The sequence below is a fragment of the Catharus ustulatus genome, chromosome 2 (assembly GCF_009819885.2).
Source record: "Catharus ustulatus isolate bCatUst1 chromosome 2, bCatUst1.pri.v2, whole genome shotgun sequence".
Taxonomy (NCBI): domain Eukaryota; kingdom Metazoa; phylum Chordata; class Aves; order Passeriformes; family Turdidae; genus Catharus; species Catharus ustulatus.
Window position 1 is genome coordinate 10,849,489 of NC_046222.1, and position 18,999 is coordinate 10,868,487.

An 18,999-nucleotide genomic window follows, 5' to 3' on the forward strand; every position below is an offset into this window, starting at 1 on the left:
ATTGTTTCTGTGAGTAGAGTTTTACAGCGGCTTCTTCTGTCACCTTGCCTAACTCAGCCATCACTATGTGTCTTCATCACATTTCTTTATTTCAAGGATTATTTGTGTCATCTCCATCCAGGTTCCTGGGAGTTTTGCCAACTTGGTATGTCAAAATCCCTGCTTCAATATGTCACGAGTCTTGTACCTTGAGGTCCTCTTTTTATCTTACAGATTCACTTGTTGCTTTGTGCCATGATTACCTCTCTCCTTCCCCATCAGTGTGAGACTCGTTGGTTTAAGGTGTTATAATTGTAGGATGTTGTAAATACAGCTGAGATGAGGAATCTGTGGGATAGTGGTGGCCAATATTTACAAGTACAGTACCAGTACAGCAGTTTGAGTTGGCTGAATTGCTGCAGGAGTGCTGGGTTCTGCCCCCAAACAGTTTTAACCAAAATTGGCATATACAACCACCTAAATTCCTTTAATCTTCATGTTAGAGCCTGAGACACCACAGTGAATTTAACAGCACAGAATAGGTGACAGCATGTAGGATGTAGAATCAACTCCATTAAAAATTTCTCTATTGTTGAAGTGTTGAAATTGGAATGTAGCTGCTGGATTTTCATTGCGCTACTCTGTTGAACCCATCAGGGTTGCCCTTCATTTTTTCTCTCCTTGTTCCAGTTCTTGCATCACTGTGGATGTTTATTGCCTGTCCCTGAGTTCAATTGCTACTTCTGATCTGTCCCTCATGCTGAGTTTCCCAGCCTACTTAAGTTTGAAGATCCCACTCTCTGCCTCCTCCTTGTATAAGTACCAAGTCAAAACACAGTAATTATTTTAATGACCTAGGCAATAACCAAGTAAGAACCATTTATTTAAATGATGATAGAAACTTCCTAAGTAAACAGATTAATAAGTTGTTTTTTTTTTTTAAAGGAAGATTTATGGGGATGGATAGATATAGTGTGTGCATTTGTTATACATACATTAGTATATTTGTCCCAGATTTCAATATACAACTTAAAATTGTTTTGTAGAATTGCAAACAATGTCAAACTCTCTGAATCTTATGTATCAGAAGGGCACATTATTATATAATAATGATGTTGTAAACCAAGAATACATTTCTTAGCAGATGATTAATTGTGAATGATAATTTTTGTTGAATAAAAACATGCACTAAGCTGACTGTGTTGATGAGAACTTTCTTTGCTCATGGAGAATTTTTTCATAAGCAAACTTTATTTACTAGTCATGGCCTGGTTAAGAAATTTACATTTTCTAAGGCTATTTGACATTACGTAATGAGTACCTTTAAGAGGATGAGTCAATGAGAACTGAAGTGTTCTGTGGGCTAAATGAGAGGAGTATTACAAAACTGGCATGTGTAAATTAAAGTCAGGTAACTAAATTTGGACAAGTGCATTATCTTACACCTTTATGAAATACATCCTTCAGCCTATCACAGAAAAAACTCGTGTGTCTGATAAAACTTTGAGTAAAAGTAATCTTTTTTGTTTTTCTCCAAACTCATTCTTAAAACACAAATGTGTTGATCAGATAGGAAACTTCACAGCTCAATTTCATGAGTTTTACTACTAATAACTGTAACCTTAACATCCCCAGGCAAGAATTTATAAACATGAAGACATTTTAAAACAAAAATGAGGAAAAAAACCCCTATGAATTTAATGTATTATATGCACACTTGTGTAATGTATGCCATCTGACAGGCATGCAGAATGTGGCAAGAAGGTAATATTAAATATATCTATTTATTTTTGCTTTTTAGGGTGAAGAGTTTAGTCTCAGACTTACCCTTCTTTTATGACTTCTACTGAAGTCTTCTTTATGATCTTATTTAGGATTCAAGTTGTACGTGAGGTGTTGCAGCTTAATGAATTACTGTGTCAGCTATAAATACATTAGCTTAAATGTCAAAACCATTTTTATTTTACATTTGCTATGAACTAAAGGCTTGTGTGAGCTAGGTTACCATGGGTGAGCTGATATTTATAAATGCATTTTTTTGACATAAATTATGCTAGGTAAACCCTCTGTGACATGAATCGATTGCGCCACTCGCATGTAGTGGTGATACCTGGCAGCATGTCTTCACTCTATTGTCTTTTTTTCATGCAGAGCAGGAGCAATCCTAAGAGAATCCTAGGATGTCTGCTCCAGAACTCTTGCCAGAACAAACTCTTTTGGCCTGTCATTAATTTGAATATTAAAACCCCAAATTTCTTACTTCTGCTTGCTTTTGGAAAGAGAACAGAAGTAAAATATTTGGGGGTTTAATACTAAAATTATGTAATTGCTGGTAATATGAATGGTTATGAACTTCTGAACATATAAGGTGGTGGTATAGATTGGTGAAAGTTAGAGAGCTAGGGAGTCTCAAAGAAATTGAATATTTTAATGGAAGTGTGAGTTGGAGTGATCCAAATAGATTTTTGTATAACAGGGGAAGTTTTGTTAAATGCATCATTTTCACCCACATTGAGTTCTTTTCTAGAAAATAGTCCCCATACAGAGAAACTGACTTCTTAATCTAGCTTTCTTTATTGCCTTATAAAAATGTCATCACTCTTTCCTGACTAGAGACTTGCTTAAGGAACGTTTCTCTCTTTAAGGAAGTGACCAGAGCAATCCCATACTTGTCCATCAGCATGTGTGGCTGCTGGGTTGTGACCATTATTCCTACATTGATAAACACAGCTTTGCTTCAGGGAAAGATGGTGCTGTGTGTAACTCCTTGTGAATGTGCAGAAAATACAACACAAGCACCATATTTTAGAGCATAATAGGTAGTGTGTGTGTGGTGAGAGGATCCTCTCCTCTCTGTTGACCTCTCTAGTCTCCTTATGCTCTCAGGCTGTAGCCAGGTTTGCATGTCACCCAGGCTGAAATGGTTTTTTCACCCAAATGATGTTCTTAGCACAGCAGCATATTTATCAAAACTTCTCAGCTTCTGCAGGTGGTGGTTGTAATTTCTTTAGTACATCTGAAGGAGAATTTCAGGCATCTGAGTTGAAGTACCCTTCTGTTATGCTGGAAGATCTGAGCTGACTGTAGAAGGCGTAAGAATAAAATTAGGAAGTGCTGCTTTTATAACAATAATGTTTTTCCATACTTCTAGTTCATGACAGATTGCCCAGTGTACTCTGCAGGTAAGAGTGCTCCCTTTAAAGGCCCACTAAATAAAATAGAAGTTCAACGATGATTTGGAGAAAACAGAGCTGAGTTTAAAACTAGGTTTTGAAGATGCTGATGTTACCAGAAAAGTTTCTTTACAACTTATTTCTTGTTTCTGTTTTGCAAGGACGGCATCCTGTTTTCTGTTCATGCATGATTATGGCAATGATTTTTGTATACTGTTTAGCGTTTTGTTCTGATCCAATGAGAAACATCCCCAAAAAGAAAGCTCAGGGGAATAGGGGAAGCTGCGATTTCTACAGTGGCGGCCCATGCAGGAGAAAAGAGTCAGAATAGATAGACAAGCTCTTTGGAGTAATTGGCTTGGCCTGTGGAAGGAGAAATGCTGTCAAACCTCTTGTCTCTCTTTGTGAGCAATTGCCCGTTTCAAATCTGTATTCTCTCTCCCAGAACCTTTCAGCTTCTAGTGGCCAACCCCCAGGCTGGAGACAAGTCCCTTTCATAACTCTTTGGTAAACTTTGCCTTGGAAGAGGAAGACTCAAACCAACCCATGCTCCATGTGCATGTCTGTCTGATATTTCATGCAAAAGTCCCTTTTGCACTTCCCCTTTCGTTCTGTCTGACTTGGAAAATGAGACTTCTGCCCCTTGAAATGGTGATAACCAGTGACCTCGACTTTTTTGAAGCAACAACAGACATTCTAGCTAGCCAGGCTCTAGCTGCTCTGAAAGCTTGGCTCTATGCCTGATGGGAGCATGATTTGTGTTGTGGTATGTAGTAGGTTCCCATCTGAACTGGGAGCAGAGGTGGTGTTGTTGCCTCAGGAAATAAGGAAATTTTTTGGGGCTGTCAGTCTTTGATCCTTTGTATAATAAGAGTTGGTAGAAGGCAGAAGTAGAGTTGTTTTCAATCAGTAGTCCATCCAGTATTCCCCATGTATCCAAGTATGGATCCTTATTTTGTTTCTAGTACTTGTTTTTTTCATGTTGAGATGGAATACTTTCAGTACATGAAATAAAATTTAAATATGTTAGAAAAGGAATGCGCAAACAGGATAGAAAATAATTAGGTTGAGTAAGGAACTCTCCCACTTGTTATGAAACTGTGTGAAAGTATTTGGCTCACCAGGGTACAGAAATACTTGTAGAATTTGGGGCTGCATTGGGAAAACTTCATTACATTCCTTCATGAGGAGGAAAAATCAACTATGCTCAGTTAAGGTATCCTTTTTAACTAAGGTCTTCCTCATCATGTGTTCCCCAAAGCAACTGATCTCAGTAGCTGAAGTAATGCATTGAAGTGTATTGCTTTAAGAAGGCTTTCAGAAAACATGTATTCCTAAATTTGTCCATAGCTTTGTGAAACTTAAGAACATTAGGAGCAAGGAGAACTACAGCCCATCGTACCAAGGGTGAGCTGCTGAGGTTTTTAGCTGGCTTGGAGGCAGAAGGGAGCTGTTAGCAGGGTTAGTGGTTGGAAGAGCGTAGGGCACAGGAGGGATGGACTGGAATGGTGCTCAGCAATCCACGTGGGCTCTCTCCTCTACAGTAAGACTTACCTTTCATTCTGTTTCACTTTTAATTTTGAGAAAGATAGTTTTGCTTTTCAGATGTGATTGATCTCACTGGAGATGATAAAGATGATCTTCAGAGGGCAATTGCCTTGAGTTTGGAGGAATCAAACAGGGCATTCAGGGAGACTGGAATAACAGATGAGGAACAAGCCATTAGCAGGTAAACAACCAACTTATATAAAGCAGAAATTAAATTAAAGAGTTGGAGATTGGCCTGTATTGCTTTTTTAAAATTTTAACAAATAATAACTTGTTTACTTTTACTTGTGCTACTGATATGCCTGGCTTCAGGATGCTGCTTTAATGTATTTTATGTTCTACACTGGAAAATAGTCTATTATGTGGACTAGGATTTAATAGTATGTTTCATATTTATGTATTTCTTTAAATATGGAGGAAGTGGATGGAGATAGAGGATGTGTGGTCATATTTAAATAGGACCTAAACCCAGAAATTTCTCTTGTGTACCAGGTAAAAACCAAAATATAATTAAGAAGCTAATAAATACTTTGTCCTGTTTTTTGCAGTGTTCATTTTTTACACTAACATTTTCTTCCCTTTGTGCTAAGACTGAGATTGAGGGAGTGGGTATTAATATTATGACTGGAGGATACTAAGAGCAGCTGCTCCATTTTAGCAGATGAAGAATGTTATTAACCTATTTAACAAATAAGATTTATAGGCTTTGAGTGAAGTTCTGGATTTAAAATTTTATAAACTTAACTCTCTTGGTTTGGGTGTGATAAGAGTCTTTGAGCTAACTTTTGATAAGATTTTATGATAACTTTTTTTACAGTATATGTTTTTTGGTAATGTTGATACAATTATGAAATATCTGGGACTTGAACTAAGCCTGGGTGTAGGGTTCTGGGGGAGGGATGTTGCTTCTTTTTTTCCATCTGTAACTGGCCTTGGGAGGAATGTTGAGTTTTTCATTTGTGGCTGACCTTGTTCTAAGGGAAACAGGCAGTGATTTGATCCTTGATAGGCAGTAAAGTACTTCCTCCTTGTAAAAGACCAATTTTATAAAAAAATAATTTAGATGGGGGAGATTAACCACAATAATTCTTTTTCTCAGTTCACTGTGTTTGACAGGCTAAATGACTTATTGGAAAATTCCATTTCTGAGAATATGGATATTTTATTGCTTTATTTGTATTACTTTATCAACAGTAATTTTCTTTCCCCTTTTGAAAAATAAATATGCTAATTGTGAGAATAAACATGCCCTTCTGCCCTCCCCCCACCATTTGTGAAAAAAGTAATCCTGTTATATGAATTTAAGATGACATATTTTAGGAGGGAAGGGTCAGATGAAAGGGATGTATATTCTCATTAACAACTGGAAGAAGCATTTAAGGGGATGGTTTTTCTAAAGCCTCAGTATGTGCATATATACAAGAGGATGGTGGCAGTTCTGTCCAATTTTTTTTTCAGAAGGTCAGCTCTTGAGTGTTCATGTTGAAAGGCAGAATTGTCGTAATTACAGAGTTGTGATTTAAGCATTAAGATGGACCTATTTCTGGAGATGGAAAATTTTCTCCCTCTTTTTATTTGCCTAAGCCTGGACTACTTCTGTTGCACTCAGTTCTTGGGAGCCTTGAAGATTTAGGATTTTTGCTGTAGACTTTGTTTTTCATTTTTGAAACTGAAAACTCCTCTTTGGTCGTATCTGCTTAGCCCATAACTTAGTATTATAAATACTTTCTCATTAAATTACAGTGTATATTTTTCTGGCTGCAGAAAATAACAAAGGATGCCTTTTTTCCTGTATGTACAAAGGCATCTAGACAATCTGGTTATTTGTAGAGAAAGTGTTGGCCTTATGAAATAGGGACTTGCATCTAATGGCAAAATTGCACACAGTAACATGTGCAATGTCAAATGAAGAGCTTGTTTCAAGTCATGTCCCCCTTGGTGCACGGCACCACTTTTTCTATTCTTGCTGGGGAGTTTGTTGGATCATTTATTGCACAAATTCATTTCACAAAGCCATAAAAAATATTCACTGAAGGATCCATAGTATTTCATGACACAAGGAAGGGAATGGGACTTGGCTTGTGAATGGAGGCAGAGAAGAATGAGGGTCTTGAAGGTTTTGGCAGCATGAGACATTGGATCAACTCAGTAATGTAGTAGAAGCACCTTGAGCTGATGGCAAATTATATCAGCATTGAACAAATATAGGAAGTTCAGAATTCTTGAATTCTTGATCCCAACTATTCAGTCAATTTCGTTAAGGTGGGACTTCAGACTGGTTTTATTACAAAAAAGCAAACAAAAAAAAAGAACAAAAAAAAAAACACCCACTTCATAGTTAACACCCCACAGAAGAATGTTGGCACTCCAACAGAAAGCGCAGGATCTGTGCAGAACTTCTCAAAGCAAAAGTAGAACAGTGTGGTTGTAAACAAGTCAAGTTACAGCTATTTACTTTCTATTTTTTAGATAAAACAAGAAGCAGAAATCAAATAGGAGGTCAATAATAAGCTAACTTAAACTGTGGAAATGTTTATTTTTTAAAATGTAGGTCATGTGCATATTTAAGTAGTTTTTACTGTGGTGGGTATTTTTTTCAAAGATATTTGTAGTGGTTGGAGTTTAATTTGTGTTAGGGTTTCCAAGGGAGAATTAATGGAATTTTTTTACTTGTGTAATTTGTGTTGTAATGCACGTAGAATTTGTCTTCCTGAATGTAATTGCTTTAAAATGCCTAATGAGGACAGATCTGATTACTGTGTAGGTGTTGAGAGGAGTGCATCTGAAATGTCCTAGTGTCCAAGCTGCACAGATTGTACATGGTACATTTAAAGTCTTTTCCTGTTTCCTCTTTAAATCTCCCAGAGAAATGTGCATGATCAGTGTATTTCCTATTGTGAAGAAGTTTCTCCTGTTTATATTGCTGTGACTGGATTGAAGGAGTCTGAAGCTGACCAAATAGGGCTTCACTAGGGAAGCCAGTGAGATATTACTGGAAGGAGAAATCAGCTGGCCTGTGTTGTGCCTGTGGTACTGCCTATATAAAAATTAGTACATGCTGTCAGTGCATAAAGGATGCAGCCCCTGGGCTTTTTTAAAAATCAGTGCCATAGAAGCGGCTGGGGACTCTGCAGTGTGGTTAAGCACTGTGTGTATAGATCCAAGGTGGGGTTGTGCAATGTTGTAGAGTCAGGGATATATTCCTGGATACCAGCTGTAAGATGGCACAATACAAACACCTTCCCATCCTCTTTTAGCTGAGTAACCTGACAGAGTGGGCTTTTCTGCAGCATGTTGCGTGGGCTTCCTTAGAGTGGTTTGATTGAATCTTTGTGCGGTGGGCTTGCCTTGCCCAGGCATTTTGTTTTGTTTGGCGAGCCCCCTGCAGTTCTGCAAAGCTGCTTGGCTGTGCTCAACTTATTCCAGAGAAATAAAACACTGCTTTCAAGTCTCATGCCAGGCCTGGCACTAACTAACCTGTGCTACAGCAGTTCCCTCCAAACAGGATTCCAGCCCTTGGAGGTGTAGGTCCTGTGAGAATGCCAAACCCTGCTGATGGAGCTGATGGCTCTGTGCTGGAGACTGTGCTGTTGTCCCCAAGAGTCACCAAGTGGGGCTTCAACTCTGTCATCAAAATTGCTAAGCCCTTGTAATAACTCTCTGGAAGGATGCTTGTTTTGTCAAGCAGTGTTAAGATTCTTGATCCAGGTGATGTCCCAGATTTGTGAGTCTATGAACGTAAGACAGGGAGTATTTTATGAGATCCTCACTGAGGTAGTAAATACATTTATTTATGTAGCTTTTGAGCTGATCATTAGGCTCCTATTTATTGTGCTCACTACACTTTATTTCACTTACCATTTTTGATTTAACTGCATCACAGCTATTAGGTCTGAAAATGAATTCAGCACATAGAATGTGCAGTTATTGCATGTACTTTCTGAGGGCAGATAGTGTTATAAGTAGAATTACGGAAAAAATACCATGATGCCTTCAGAAGCAGATAGTTGACATGAGAACACATTTCAGGTCGAGTTAGAGATGAGTAAATCCCTTACCTGCTAAAGAAACGCAAATTCAAATACAAAAAAGAAATTTTAGTGGTAATTAAGCTGATGAATGGTAATACTCATGGGGTCAGGGAATAGTTTCAGTTCGAAAGTATTTATTTTTCTGAACTTGAATCTTGAAATACCTTGAAATATTCTTGAACTTCTGGGGGAAACAAAAAAAGAGAAGGTTCCATCCCTGTTAGTGTTTGAAGAGATGTCAAACAGAAACTCTTAGTGGATTATATGCCTGTCCTTTCAGTGCTGTTTATAAGGTGGTGTAAAAAACTAAATCGATTAATCCTTAGGAAATGACCAGATTTAGGTTCTTCCTGAGACAGATACAAAAGTGGTGTTTGTATCAAATGGTCTCTCAAATTTAGAATGCCTTTTTTACTGTACTTTTTCCGAAATAAGTATCAATGACAAATTAGTATGTTCCTCAGAGCAGTTATCTGCAGTAAATTAATATAATGCTTCATAGTTCTTGGTAAGATAGCTTTTCATTCTTTGGCAGGAACATAGCTTGAATTAAAATGTAGGTAGGAAACAGAGAGATGATGGGGAGAGGGGCTGTCCGTTCCTATGTTTTCTCCTAACACGTTCAAACTTTATCCTTTAGGAGCTCCCTTTACAGACCAACCTAAACCTGCCTTTCTTTGGTGATTAGTGAGTCTAGAACTGAGAGAGGACAGCTCTTCATGCTGCTCAGACTGCTAGATGCTTGTGATGCAGCTTGTGAAATCTTGCTTGGTGGTGGAGCACTGCTCAGCCTTTTGTCTGAGAGTTGGATTGGATGGCTGGGGACAGTGACTACTGTGTCAGTAGTGCACACACCAGACTCTTGGCTTATGAGTTAGAGCCACTGTTGCCTGACCTCAATGCATCCATCTCCATCTTTCTGTTTAGAATATACCTACCCCAAATTACTTAAAAGGTCTATTTTGTCACCAGGCTAAGCATAAGTGCTGATACAGAAATAATGTATCAAGTGAAACTTGAGTTGGAGAGCTTCGCACCCATCAGATCTTAGTGTCATGTGAAATATGGATATTCAGCATAAATCACATAGGAACAGTTTCCAGCAAAGAAAGTGGTCATTGAAGCATGCAATTAAAGTGTTGGGTGGCATTTGAAAAATTGCAGGGAGATGTCTTTCTATGGCTCATAAAGTAATTACTTGCCATGTAAAGTGATTAACACAGTGCATAAGTTGCAAAAATGGAAACTAAGAAAATTGCCTTTGTTTTTGAAAGTTGCCTACCTAGCTTTGGCTTCTGTCAGTAAACGAAAGATTGGTGACTTTGTGCTTTGCTTAGCAATAAAAGTGTTTGAGGATGAAAGCACTGTACTATTAGTGCTGCCTAAAATTTGTCCATCCTGTTTGAATCTGGTTCTTAAATAATTGACGACTTGTAGACATGGCTCTTGTATCTAGAGCTCTTACAGGAGATTCATGCACTCACCAATACCATTTTCCAAAGGGTAATGGAATTGCTGTAACATAGCTAAAAGTTAAATAGCATTTTTGAAGACATGTTATTGCATATATTGTCAGCAACAATAAGTGAATGATGTCATTGTAATGTCTGTATGCATTTTACTACTTGGTGGGGTTTTTTAAATTTTATTTTCTGGGGTTGTTGTTTTTTTTTTCTCACATTTTTCTCTCCCTTCTGTTCCCGAAGAGTTCTAGAAGCCAGTATTGCAGAAAATAAAGCAAGTTTAAAGAGGACGCATCCAGAGGTATGGAGTGACTCTCCAAACCCTTATGATCGGAAGCGGCAAGACAACTGCCCAGTGGGATTAAAGAATGTTGGCAACACGTGCTGGTTTAGTGCTGTCATTCAGGTAAGCACTCTTCAGTCAGCTGTGTGCATTCTTCACTGTATCTATGGGAGGTGAGTCAGCTGATTTTAAGTGCATTATTTGAAATTATCTTTTTTCCTGGGAAGTTTAGGCCACTGCATGAGATGTCTTTAGACATTATTTGTTGCATCTCTTAATGTGTCTATCCATAAGTCCTGAAGTGTAGAAAGGACTGGTAGCATATCTAAGTAAAGCTTCAAAATGTTTTTATTAAGAAGTTGTTGAAGACAAGAAGTTGACTCTCTGAAGATCATGGGCTTATGCAGCTCATGCTGAAATCAGTGACAATTGTGGATGCCTAAAAACATGGGAAAACTGGGTTACAGATGAGCAACCACTTCTTTTATATTAAAAGGAGCACCTGCAAATGACTGAAAGGGGGGTGGCTGATGGTGGAGGTAGGTGGAAGAAATGAATACTCCAGTCATGGAGTGCTTACTCAGGTGCTACAGCTGGGTAGAGTAAAAGGAGGAATAAATGATAAAGAAGGAAACTTCAGAAAATGAATGGGAAGGTCTGATATGGATGAATTGCAACTGGTTTTGGTTGTTTTATGTAATGCAATCAATGTGTGTTGTTTTTTTTTTTTAAGATAGGGTGAATAGGGAAATGAGTACAAATATGGCAACTTGCCTAGTGAAAGCTAATGTTCTAATATCAATAATTGATGTACATAAACTTTATGAATCCATCTTTTAAGAGATGTATGTTTCTGTAAATAATCTGTAGATCTACTGAAAAGCATTTTAACCTACAGAAAACTGAGGGTGAAATTGCAATACAACAGTGGGAAATTTATTTTTAGTCTACTAGAAACAAATGTGTGAAAGAAACAAATGTATTGTAACTTTTCATAGTCTGAGGTTTCTAGAGAAAGAAAATAAAATATTTAATACCTATTTTTAACAAATTACTGTCAGGCTGAAGCACTTTAGATAAACTAATCCTGCTACCTTCATAGTGACTGTTGAAAGATGGCTGCTGTCTTCAGGCTGAGTCCATTTAGATCAGTGTTCTGCCTAGCAATTTCCACAAATGGATGCTTTTAGGGAGTACAAACAATATGCATGATACTGCTCTGGTAAAACACTCCTGAGCCTCCCACTACTTTTATCTTGGAAGAGTTTTTTTTAATCTACTGCAGTTTGGTAAACCCCAGAGGACCTTCCTTGTATGTTGTCTTCCTTGATCTCTGCAAACTTCTTGCACCCTAAAGGGTCCTTTGGGTGTGCTTGCTGTTGCATAAGGGCTGCCATGGTTTTGTGTGGTATTTTTGAACCTGGCTCCCACTATCTTTGTCCAGTAGCCTACATGTCTCCTGGCGACCAGACAGAATTGGTTCCATTACATTTCTGTGGGCTGCTCTCCTACTCTCAACACCTTAGTGATCTCTTTTCTTCCAGGCTGTGCTCAGTTACCACCTGTAGAATGTGTTCTAAGCTCTGATCCACTTTGTTGCTCTACTCCAGATCCTTTCTAGCTCTAGTAGCATTTAATGGGGATGGGAAAGCTCCTAAGATGTGAGTGTGCTGTGAATTGGGGGGTGGTATGAGGGAGAGATACAGGCTCCTCAGGAAAGACAAGTAGGGATGACAAGCAGAGGCACTGCCTTCTTCCTGAAGGAGTACCTCAAATGTGTATGGTACTTGTGTGGGACCAGGTGGCAGTTTAAGATGAGAGTCTGTGGATCAGGATCAGAGGAGGGGCTGGTAGAAGTGCCACTGTGATTAGTCTGCTACAGACTATCCTCCTCAGGATGAGGATGGAACAGAGCCTTCTTGATGAGGAAATCTCTTGGTTACAGTCTGTGGTTCCCATAGGAAACTTGCTGTTGGACCCTTGCTGGGTCCAACACAGCAGGACACAAACAAACCAGGTTTCTGGAGGGTATGAGGAACAGCTTCTTAGTATGAGCACTGATGGGCCAGCTAGGGGTGATGCACAGCTGAATCTGCTGTTCCCCAGAAACAGAACTGAAGGTGGAGTAATGTGGGTACTCTTGACTGCAGCAACCATGAAATAGTAGAGTTCAAGATGCTATGGGAGCAAGAAAAGATTAACAGGACCAGACCCAGTGTTCAGGAGAGCAGACTTGTCTTTTAGAAGTTGGTATTTGGGGTTCCACAGGTGACAGCTTGGAGGAGCAGAGATGCTTAGGAAGACCAACAGTATTCCCTCATTGCCAGAAAGGTCCATTCTGCTCTTACGGAGCTCATAGCCAAGCTTCAGCACAAGCAGACAGTGTGCAGGATCTGGAAGCAGAGATGGGCTGTTGAGGAGACTGGAAATGTTGTCCAGGCATGAAGGAATGGTGTTAATAAAGTGAAAACTGAGCTGAGTTGATGTCTCAAAGTTTCTAGGGTAACAAGAAAAGGTTTTGATGTTATACTGGCCATAAAGGGCTGAGTGAGGAGAATGGCTGAATAGAGCAGGTGAGGTACTCAGTGCCTTGCTTTGCCTCAGCCTTTACCAGTGAGATCTCCAAGACTCATAGTACATAGTTGAGGGAACTCTGAATAGGGTTAAGGATCTGAGTAAGAGATTACTTGGGGAAGCTTGACCCATACAAGTCCACAAGACCCTCTGAGCTGTGTCCAGTGGTGATGAGAGACAATGGGAGAAGTCTTAGCAAGGCAACTCTCTCTCATTTTTGCTAAGTCATGGAGAATAAAAGAGGCTTCTGATGTACTTGAGCCAGGTTTTTTAGAGCAGTGCATATTGGGAGGATGAGAGGCAATAGGAGTCACTGAGATAATGAAGATAAAGCCTGGATATAAAGAAACATTTTTTCCTAAAGACAGGCAGGCAGGAGAGGTTGCCCATAGAGGCTGTGTAGGGTTTTCAAACCTTGGAAAGTTTTAAGATGCCTGAAAAAAACCCTGAGTAGCCTGGTCTGATCTCATAGGTCAATAATGTGAATAATGCTAGTTAGTTTGGTAGCCATCATCTTCTATGAATTCCAGTGCTGCTTGCCACCATGTACCTCACTGTACACATAGTTTTGAATTTAGCTTTCTTCTTCTGTATACTCAGTCTCATGTGATGTTTTTGTCAGCTCATGCTTTCCAGCTCTTATTTCTACTGCACTACAAATCTCTTTACTGAGCAGACATCCTCAAAATTTGCTGTCCTTTTCAGATCACTTCTGAGTTTTACTTACCAGTGTGGAGCTGGTGAATTTGCAGTAACCTCCCTTCAGGCTGGAACAGATGGTTGTTCCTCTCTTAATTTTTAATTGCCTATTTGTTTGTACCTGGATTACTGTTACATGTTCTGCTTGACTTGGAGGTTGTTGTTTTGTTTTGTTTTTTGAGGTGGGTCATTTTGTTTGTTGGTCTGGCTTTGTATTTTTAATGGGAAGGATTTACCTGTAGGTTGTGTGTAGGTAATGCTGTAGATAATGAAATGGAAAGATTTCTTTATTTGTTCTATGACCCACCCCCACTTCCCATTGAAGTTTTTATGTTCTTAGGCCTCTTTCAGCATTTAACAATCTAACATGTGTTTGAATTTTCTGTGTTCTTAGAGATCTTTTGATACTCCCCTTTGTTCATCTCTCCTCCTTTCCTTATTTCATTGTATGCATAGCTCTTTTTGCTAGAGCAGAAACATTGTCTTTGTCCTAAGAGAAACGAAGATTTTATTTCTATAAAGATCTTTATGGAGCTAATGTGACTTCTTGTCTTACCTTCTTTGTTGTGTGATCAGATTTTACTTTCCTTGCAGTCCTAAATCTAAAGGACTGATTGCATGTGCATTTTTGTTAAGACTTTTTAATATAGGAAACTGAAAATCTTTGAATACATGTTTTTATGGAAATTTTTGAAGTTTTAATTTGTTCGACACAGAGATAAGAGCTGAGGGCAGAGAATGTAAAAACCCATGCTAGACCTATGATCTCATGTTATTTATGCCCAGTGTGCAACTTTATACCTTGAAAACAGATTAGAAAGAGACCTAGCTAGTTCTTATGGTCTGCACCATACTATGTGAAAGTCTGTGGTGTCTGGAATTATAATGGCTTGATCCTAAAAGATAGTGAAACTTCTGGAGTTAGGTCTATGGAATGTAATTCAAGCAAACCATTGAAAGATTTATAACTTGCTTGAAAATTTAGGTTATTAATATTATCTGTCAGCCAGGAAGATTTATGTTTCAAGCAACCATCCCAGGAAATTTAATGCATGTTAATTTAGAACATTAGCTAATACCATATTTATTTATCCACAGGGCAGATTGACTACTTGGGTTGCATTGACTATGTAGAAGTATTTTCTTGCTTTCTTTGGGAGGCTTTTGTAACCTGACACATCACATAGGTCAACAATATCTAAATGTTAACTACTGTCAGTCACAATGATATATTGTGTAATAAAATCCAAAACTAAATTGCAAAGAAAGAAAAGCCTTCTATTTAAGGGGTGCTTGTTAAGGAAAAAAAGATTTTGACATTTTGATGCTTTCCTTTTGCAATGTATGTTTTTTATAGGCACCAATAAACTGTCTTAGTCAAATGCAGTCATAAATGGTTTTTGTATTTGCATTAAGAGCATGAAATTCTTGAAGAGACATTCGTTGTGAGTGACAGAAAACTCTAAAGATTCAAACATCTCTGGAAATGTTGCCTTCACCCTGTATTTATTTGTGCCTTAGAGAAATAGACACATGTGAAAGTCATCTTCCTCTGCAGGGGAAGAGGAGAGTCTCTCTTCAGAGGGCTCTGCAACAGTTTTCCTTTCAACAGTTACATTCAGCAGGGTTAGAATGAACAGTAGTATTGTTCCCACTGTGTAACTTCTGAAAGTCTTGCTCTTGGGGACTTCTGACTTGATAATAACATGAATTTAAAATTGAGTCCCCAGAGAGTATGTCAAAACAAAACTGTATTAAATCATGTTCATTTCTTCCTTACCTGCCAAGAAATAAATCAAGTTCCTCAACAGTTTTTCTGCTTCTTCTTAAACTTGTAATAAACCTACATTTGGGACAGCAGTTCACCCATGCAAGATTTTGCTACTGTTAGACAAACATTTATTAAAGGATCCATAAATCTTGAGGCTTTAGACTATTTTTTTGTTGTTTGTGTGTTGATTTTTCATTCTTTAAAATTCTCATTATTGTAACTACATATGTCTGCTCTTGAAATAGAACTTAAGACGTCAAGTTCTTTAAACAAACAAAACACAAGTATACCACCATGTGTTTTTACTTCTCTGCAGTAGATTTTAGTGGTCCTCTTGTGAAAAGGTAATGTCACAGTTTTTCTTGGCTGTAAGAGTTTACAGCCTGAAAATGGCTTAGAAATAATAAATTTATGGAGCCTGTGGAGTGGTTCCTTCATCCCATGCTGAGCACAACTTAAGGGTTTTCAGGACATGGGATGTAGAAGGCAAGTAACTCACAGGACATGAATATGTTGCTGGAATCATGTCTTAGGCTTGCTGCCTGTGCAAGTTCTCCCCCAGATGTTTTAGTTTAAGACACTGCACCAGAGTTAACTTTATCTTTTGAAGTCCCAAGTGGGGTTCTGGTGCAAGAAGTAATGTCCTGGCAGGACCTGCCCTGTGGAAAAGGTGCCATGGGAGATGTCCAGATCGTTCTGAGGATGTCACTGACTCGGTGTGCTGAGGTGGATTTCTGTGGGAGAAGGAAAATGTGTGGGGAATCAGTGAAAACTGTACTGTGAATGCTGCTGTTTCCCCTTTCTCTGGTCCCATTCCTCATGTACCATGTGCATTCTCTCCCCCAGTCTCATGACTTCCAGAGGGCCAGGTTGCAGCTCCTCCCTTTACCAAATGAGGTATCCCAACAGGACAGCTGGGGCTGCTTTCTCCGTGAGTCTGTCGGAGTCTGATATTTTTTTCTCCAAAAGTGCCTAGCTTGCTGAATGAAGTTGCCAAACAAATCTCCAAGGGTTCTCTTTAACTTCTGTTTCAGGGTCCTTAGCACCACTTCCAGCATTTTACTCTGTTGCATTGTGTTTGGAAGCAGCCTTCTTGTTTTCCTTATGTCAGTATGCTTGGGGTTAGGATCTCCTTCGATCCTAGACTTCTAGTTCTGGGAAGAAGTGAAGCAGCTTGATGGGTGAGAATCAAGCAAATATTTTCTTCCTAGTTGGTGGCTCAGCTGTTTACCAATACTGGTCTTCTTGAAAGCAGCCTACCACAAGTATCTAACTTTTACATTATTTTATGTTTTTTATTTGTCATGATGGATGGAAAGGATTGTGATGGATGATATGATAGTGCATTTATACCAAAAAGCCTAGGATTATATTATTAAATGTAGACATTGTACATGATTCCCTTGCTTCCCTGGACATGCAGTGCAAGGCTGTGGGCTGAAGAACATTCAGTGCTCAATTCCCATATGAGTTAAAATGGTCATTGATGGAATATTTTCTTTCCACTATTTTCAGTGTAACAGCCTGAGGCAGGGGATGGTGGGGGATATGATATAAACTGCTCTGTAGAGTTTCATGGGCAGAGGAATAATAGTTTTGGAAATCTAGTTTCTTGCTTCCCATTTCTCTGTCACTCCCTCTGTTTCTCTTTAAAGTAAACCTGTCCCTTCCAAATTCAGTCATCCTATGATATCTGCTGACATGGTATTCCTTTTCCTGCTTTTGTGCTTCTGTAGTCTCTGGTTCCCTCAGGTTGCTTGTGTGATATTTCAAACTCTTTCCTTACATCTGGCAATTAGTAATATTGCAAAATTTGTTGCAAAGGTATGGAAAGCTTTAATGGATCATGGCTTTCACTTTGACTCATAAATAGTTGCTCATTTAATGGAAATAAAGGATACAGGAGGTATTGTTTAGGTGTGTTATTTAAATTTACATCACTAAATTTGGGCAAAAAGTTGAAAACTGTAACCATGTAAGGGAATGCTGGCTGTGATTTTTTTTTGTCCTAACAGATTTTTTTTTTTTTTTTTTTGCTTTGACCATGTAATAGAGGAGTGGTTGGATGGCATTTCTTAATATGTGCCAAGACACAAGCATAAAGTGAATTCTTCTGGACACATATCATACTTAGCTGTCTTCTGAATTGCAGTAATGTTCTGAGTTTGTTGCTATAAACAAGTAAATGTTCTCTAAATGCAGGCTGGTCATTCCATGGTGAACTGTTTGTTTAAAATGTTGACTTAACTCAAGCCTGCTAGAGGTCTTAGTTTGGCTTTGTAGCTCAAACAGTGTGCAAGCTGTTTTCCATCTTCTTCCGTGTTGCACCTCAGCCTTTTCGAGATGCAAGACATGATAACTTAAAACTGCAATTTCTACCTAAGTTTTCAAGGTTCCTAGATTGGAATGCTAATTGGTTGTTTGTTTATGAATAAAAACGTGTTTTTAGAGGTGCTTTTCAAAGTTTTTGAGACCTGGGATTGAATCTGGCATTCTCTAATTATTAAATGTTTTCCTTATCACTGCCACTATTCATGTGGGGTAGTTGTGCTGAGGTTCAGCCATCAAGCAGTGTCATATCTGTCTGTAGGAGTTTTTGTTTCAGAGGGGAAGAGAAATAGAAAACTCCTCTTCCTATACTTTCACAGTAAAGTTTGAACAGGAACCTGCTCAAGTCTCAGCTTTGAACCTGCTATGCTCACTTCCCTTCTCTTTTCCTTACATGAAGTTGTCTAAAGAATGCAAGGGAAACTTTGGATTGTGCCACATCCTCAGTGTATATAAAGAGGCACACAGCTATGTTTTGGGTGACTTCCTAATTTTCTTAATGCCTGTCATTAGTCTCTATTCTGGAAATGGGATTTACCACTTAAGAGAAATAAGACTCAAATAGGTGGAGTGGGAGACAACCCCAGGTTAAGTTACAAGGAGGAGCAGGATAGAAGGGAGCATTGTGCCCAGCAGAACACCCGGTGCAGTAGCAACAAGCAGCCACTTTATGGACTTCGTTGTGAGAAAATACTTTCAAGAATATGAACCAAAAAAAAAAAAATCCAGAAATAGGAAAGCCTTAAAGAGGAGAGAGAAGTGATTCTTCCAAATTAGGACCTAAGAATGGGCTGGATTGGTGGGGATCTTAAAGATTATGTTTCCAACCCCCTGCCATGGGTAGGGACACATTGCACTAGACCAGACTGGTGAGAACTCCATCCAGCCAGGCCCTGAACACTTCCAGGGATGGGGCCTATGCCAGTGCATCATCATCTTCCCAGTGAAGAATGCCTTCCTAATATCTGATCTAAACTTATTCTGTGAGTGTGAATCCTGTTACTCCAGGATAGTCTCTCTCCATGTTTCCTGTAGGCTCACTTCAGGTGTTGGAAGGCTACAGTTAGGTCACACTGAAACCTTTTCTTCAGGCTGAACAATCCCAATTCTCTCAAGATATAGGAATATAGAGTTCAAAAGGCTTGCAAGT

At 38.8% G+C, this 18,999-nt stretch overlaps 1 protein-coding gene across 1 annotated transcript in view; it reads left to right on the forward strand.

The window, feature by feature from the left end:
- Window positions 1-11,219, forward strand: part of LOC117011149 (ubiquitin carboxyl-terminal hydrolase 25-like) — a 36,984-nt gene extending 25,765 nt beyond the window's left edge. Inside the window, exons 4-6 of the mRNA XM_033086442.1 lie at window positions 4,758-4,881; window positions 10,438-10,600; window positions 11,211-11,219. Of these exons, the coding sequence (XP_032942333.1) occupies window positions 4,758-4,881; window positions 10,438-10,600; window positions 11,211-11,219 (296 nt within the window). The remainder of the gene's footprint in view (window positions 1-4,757; window positions 4,882-10,437; window positions 10,601-11,210) is intronic.
- The last annotated feature ends 7,780 nt before the right edge of the window (window positions 11,220-18,999 follow it).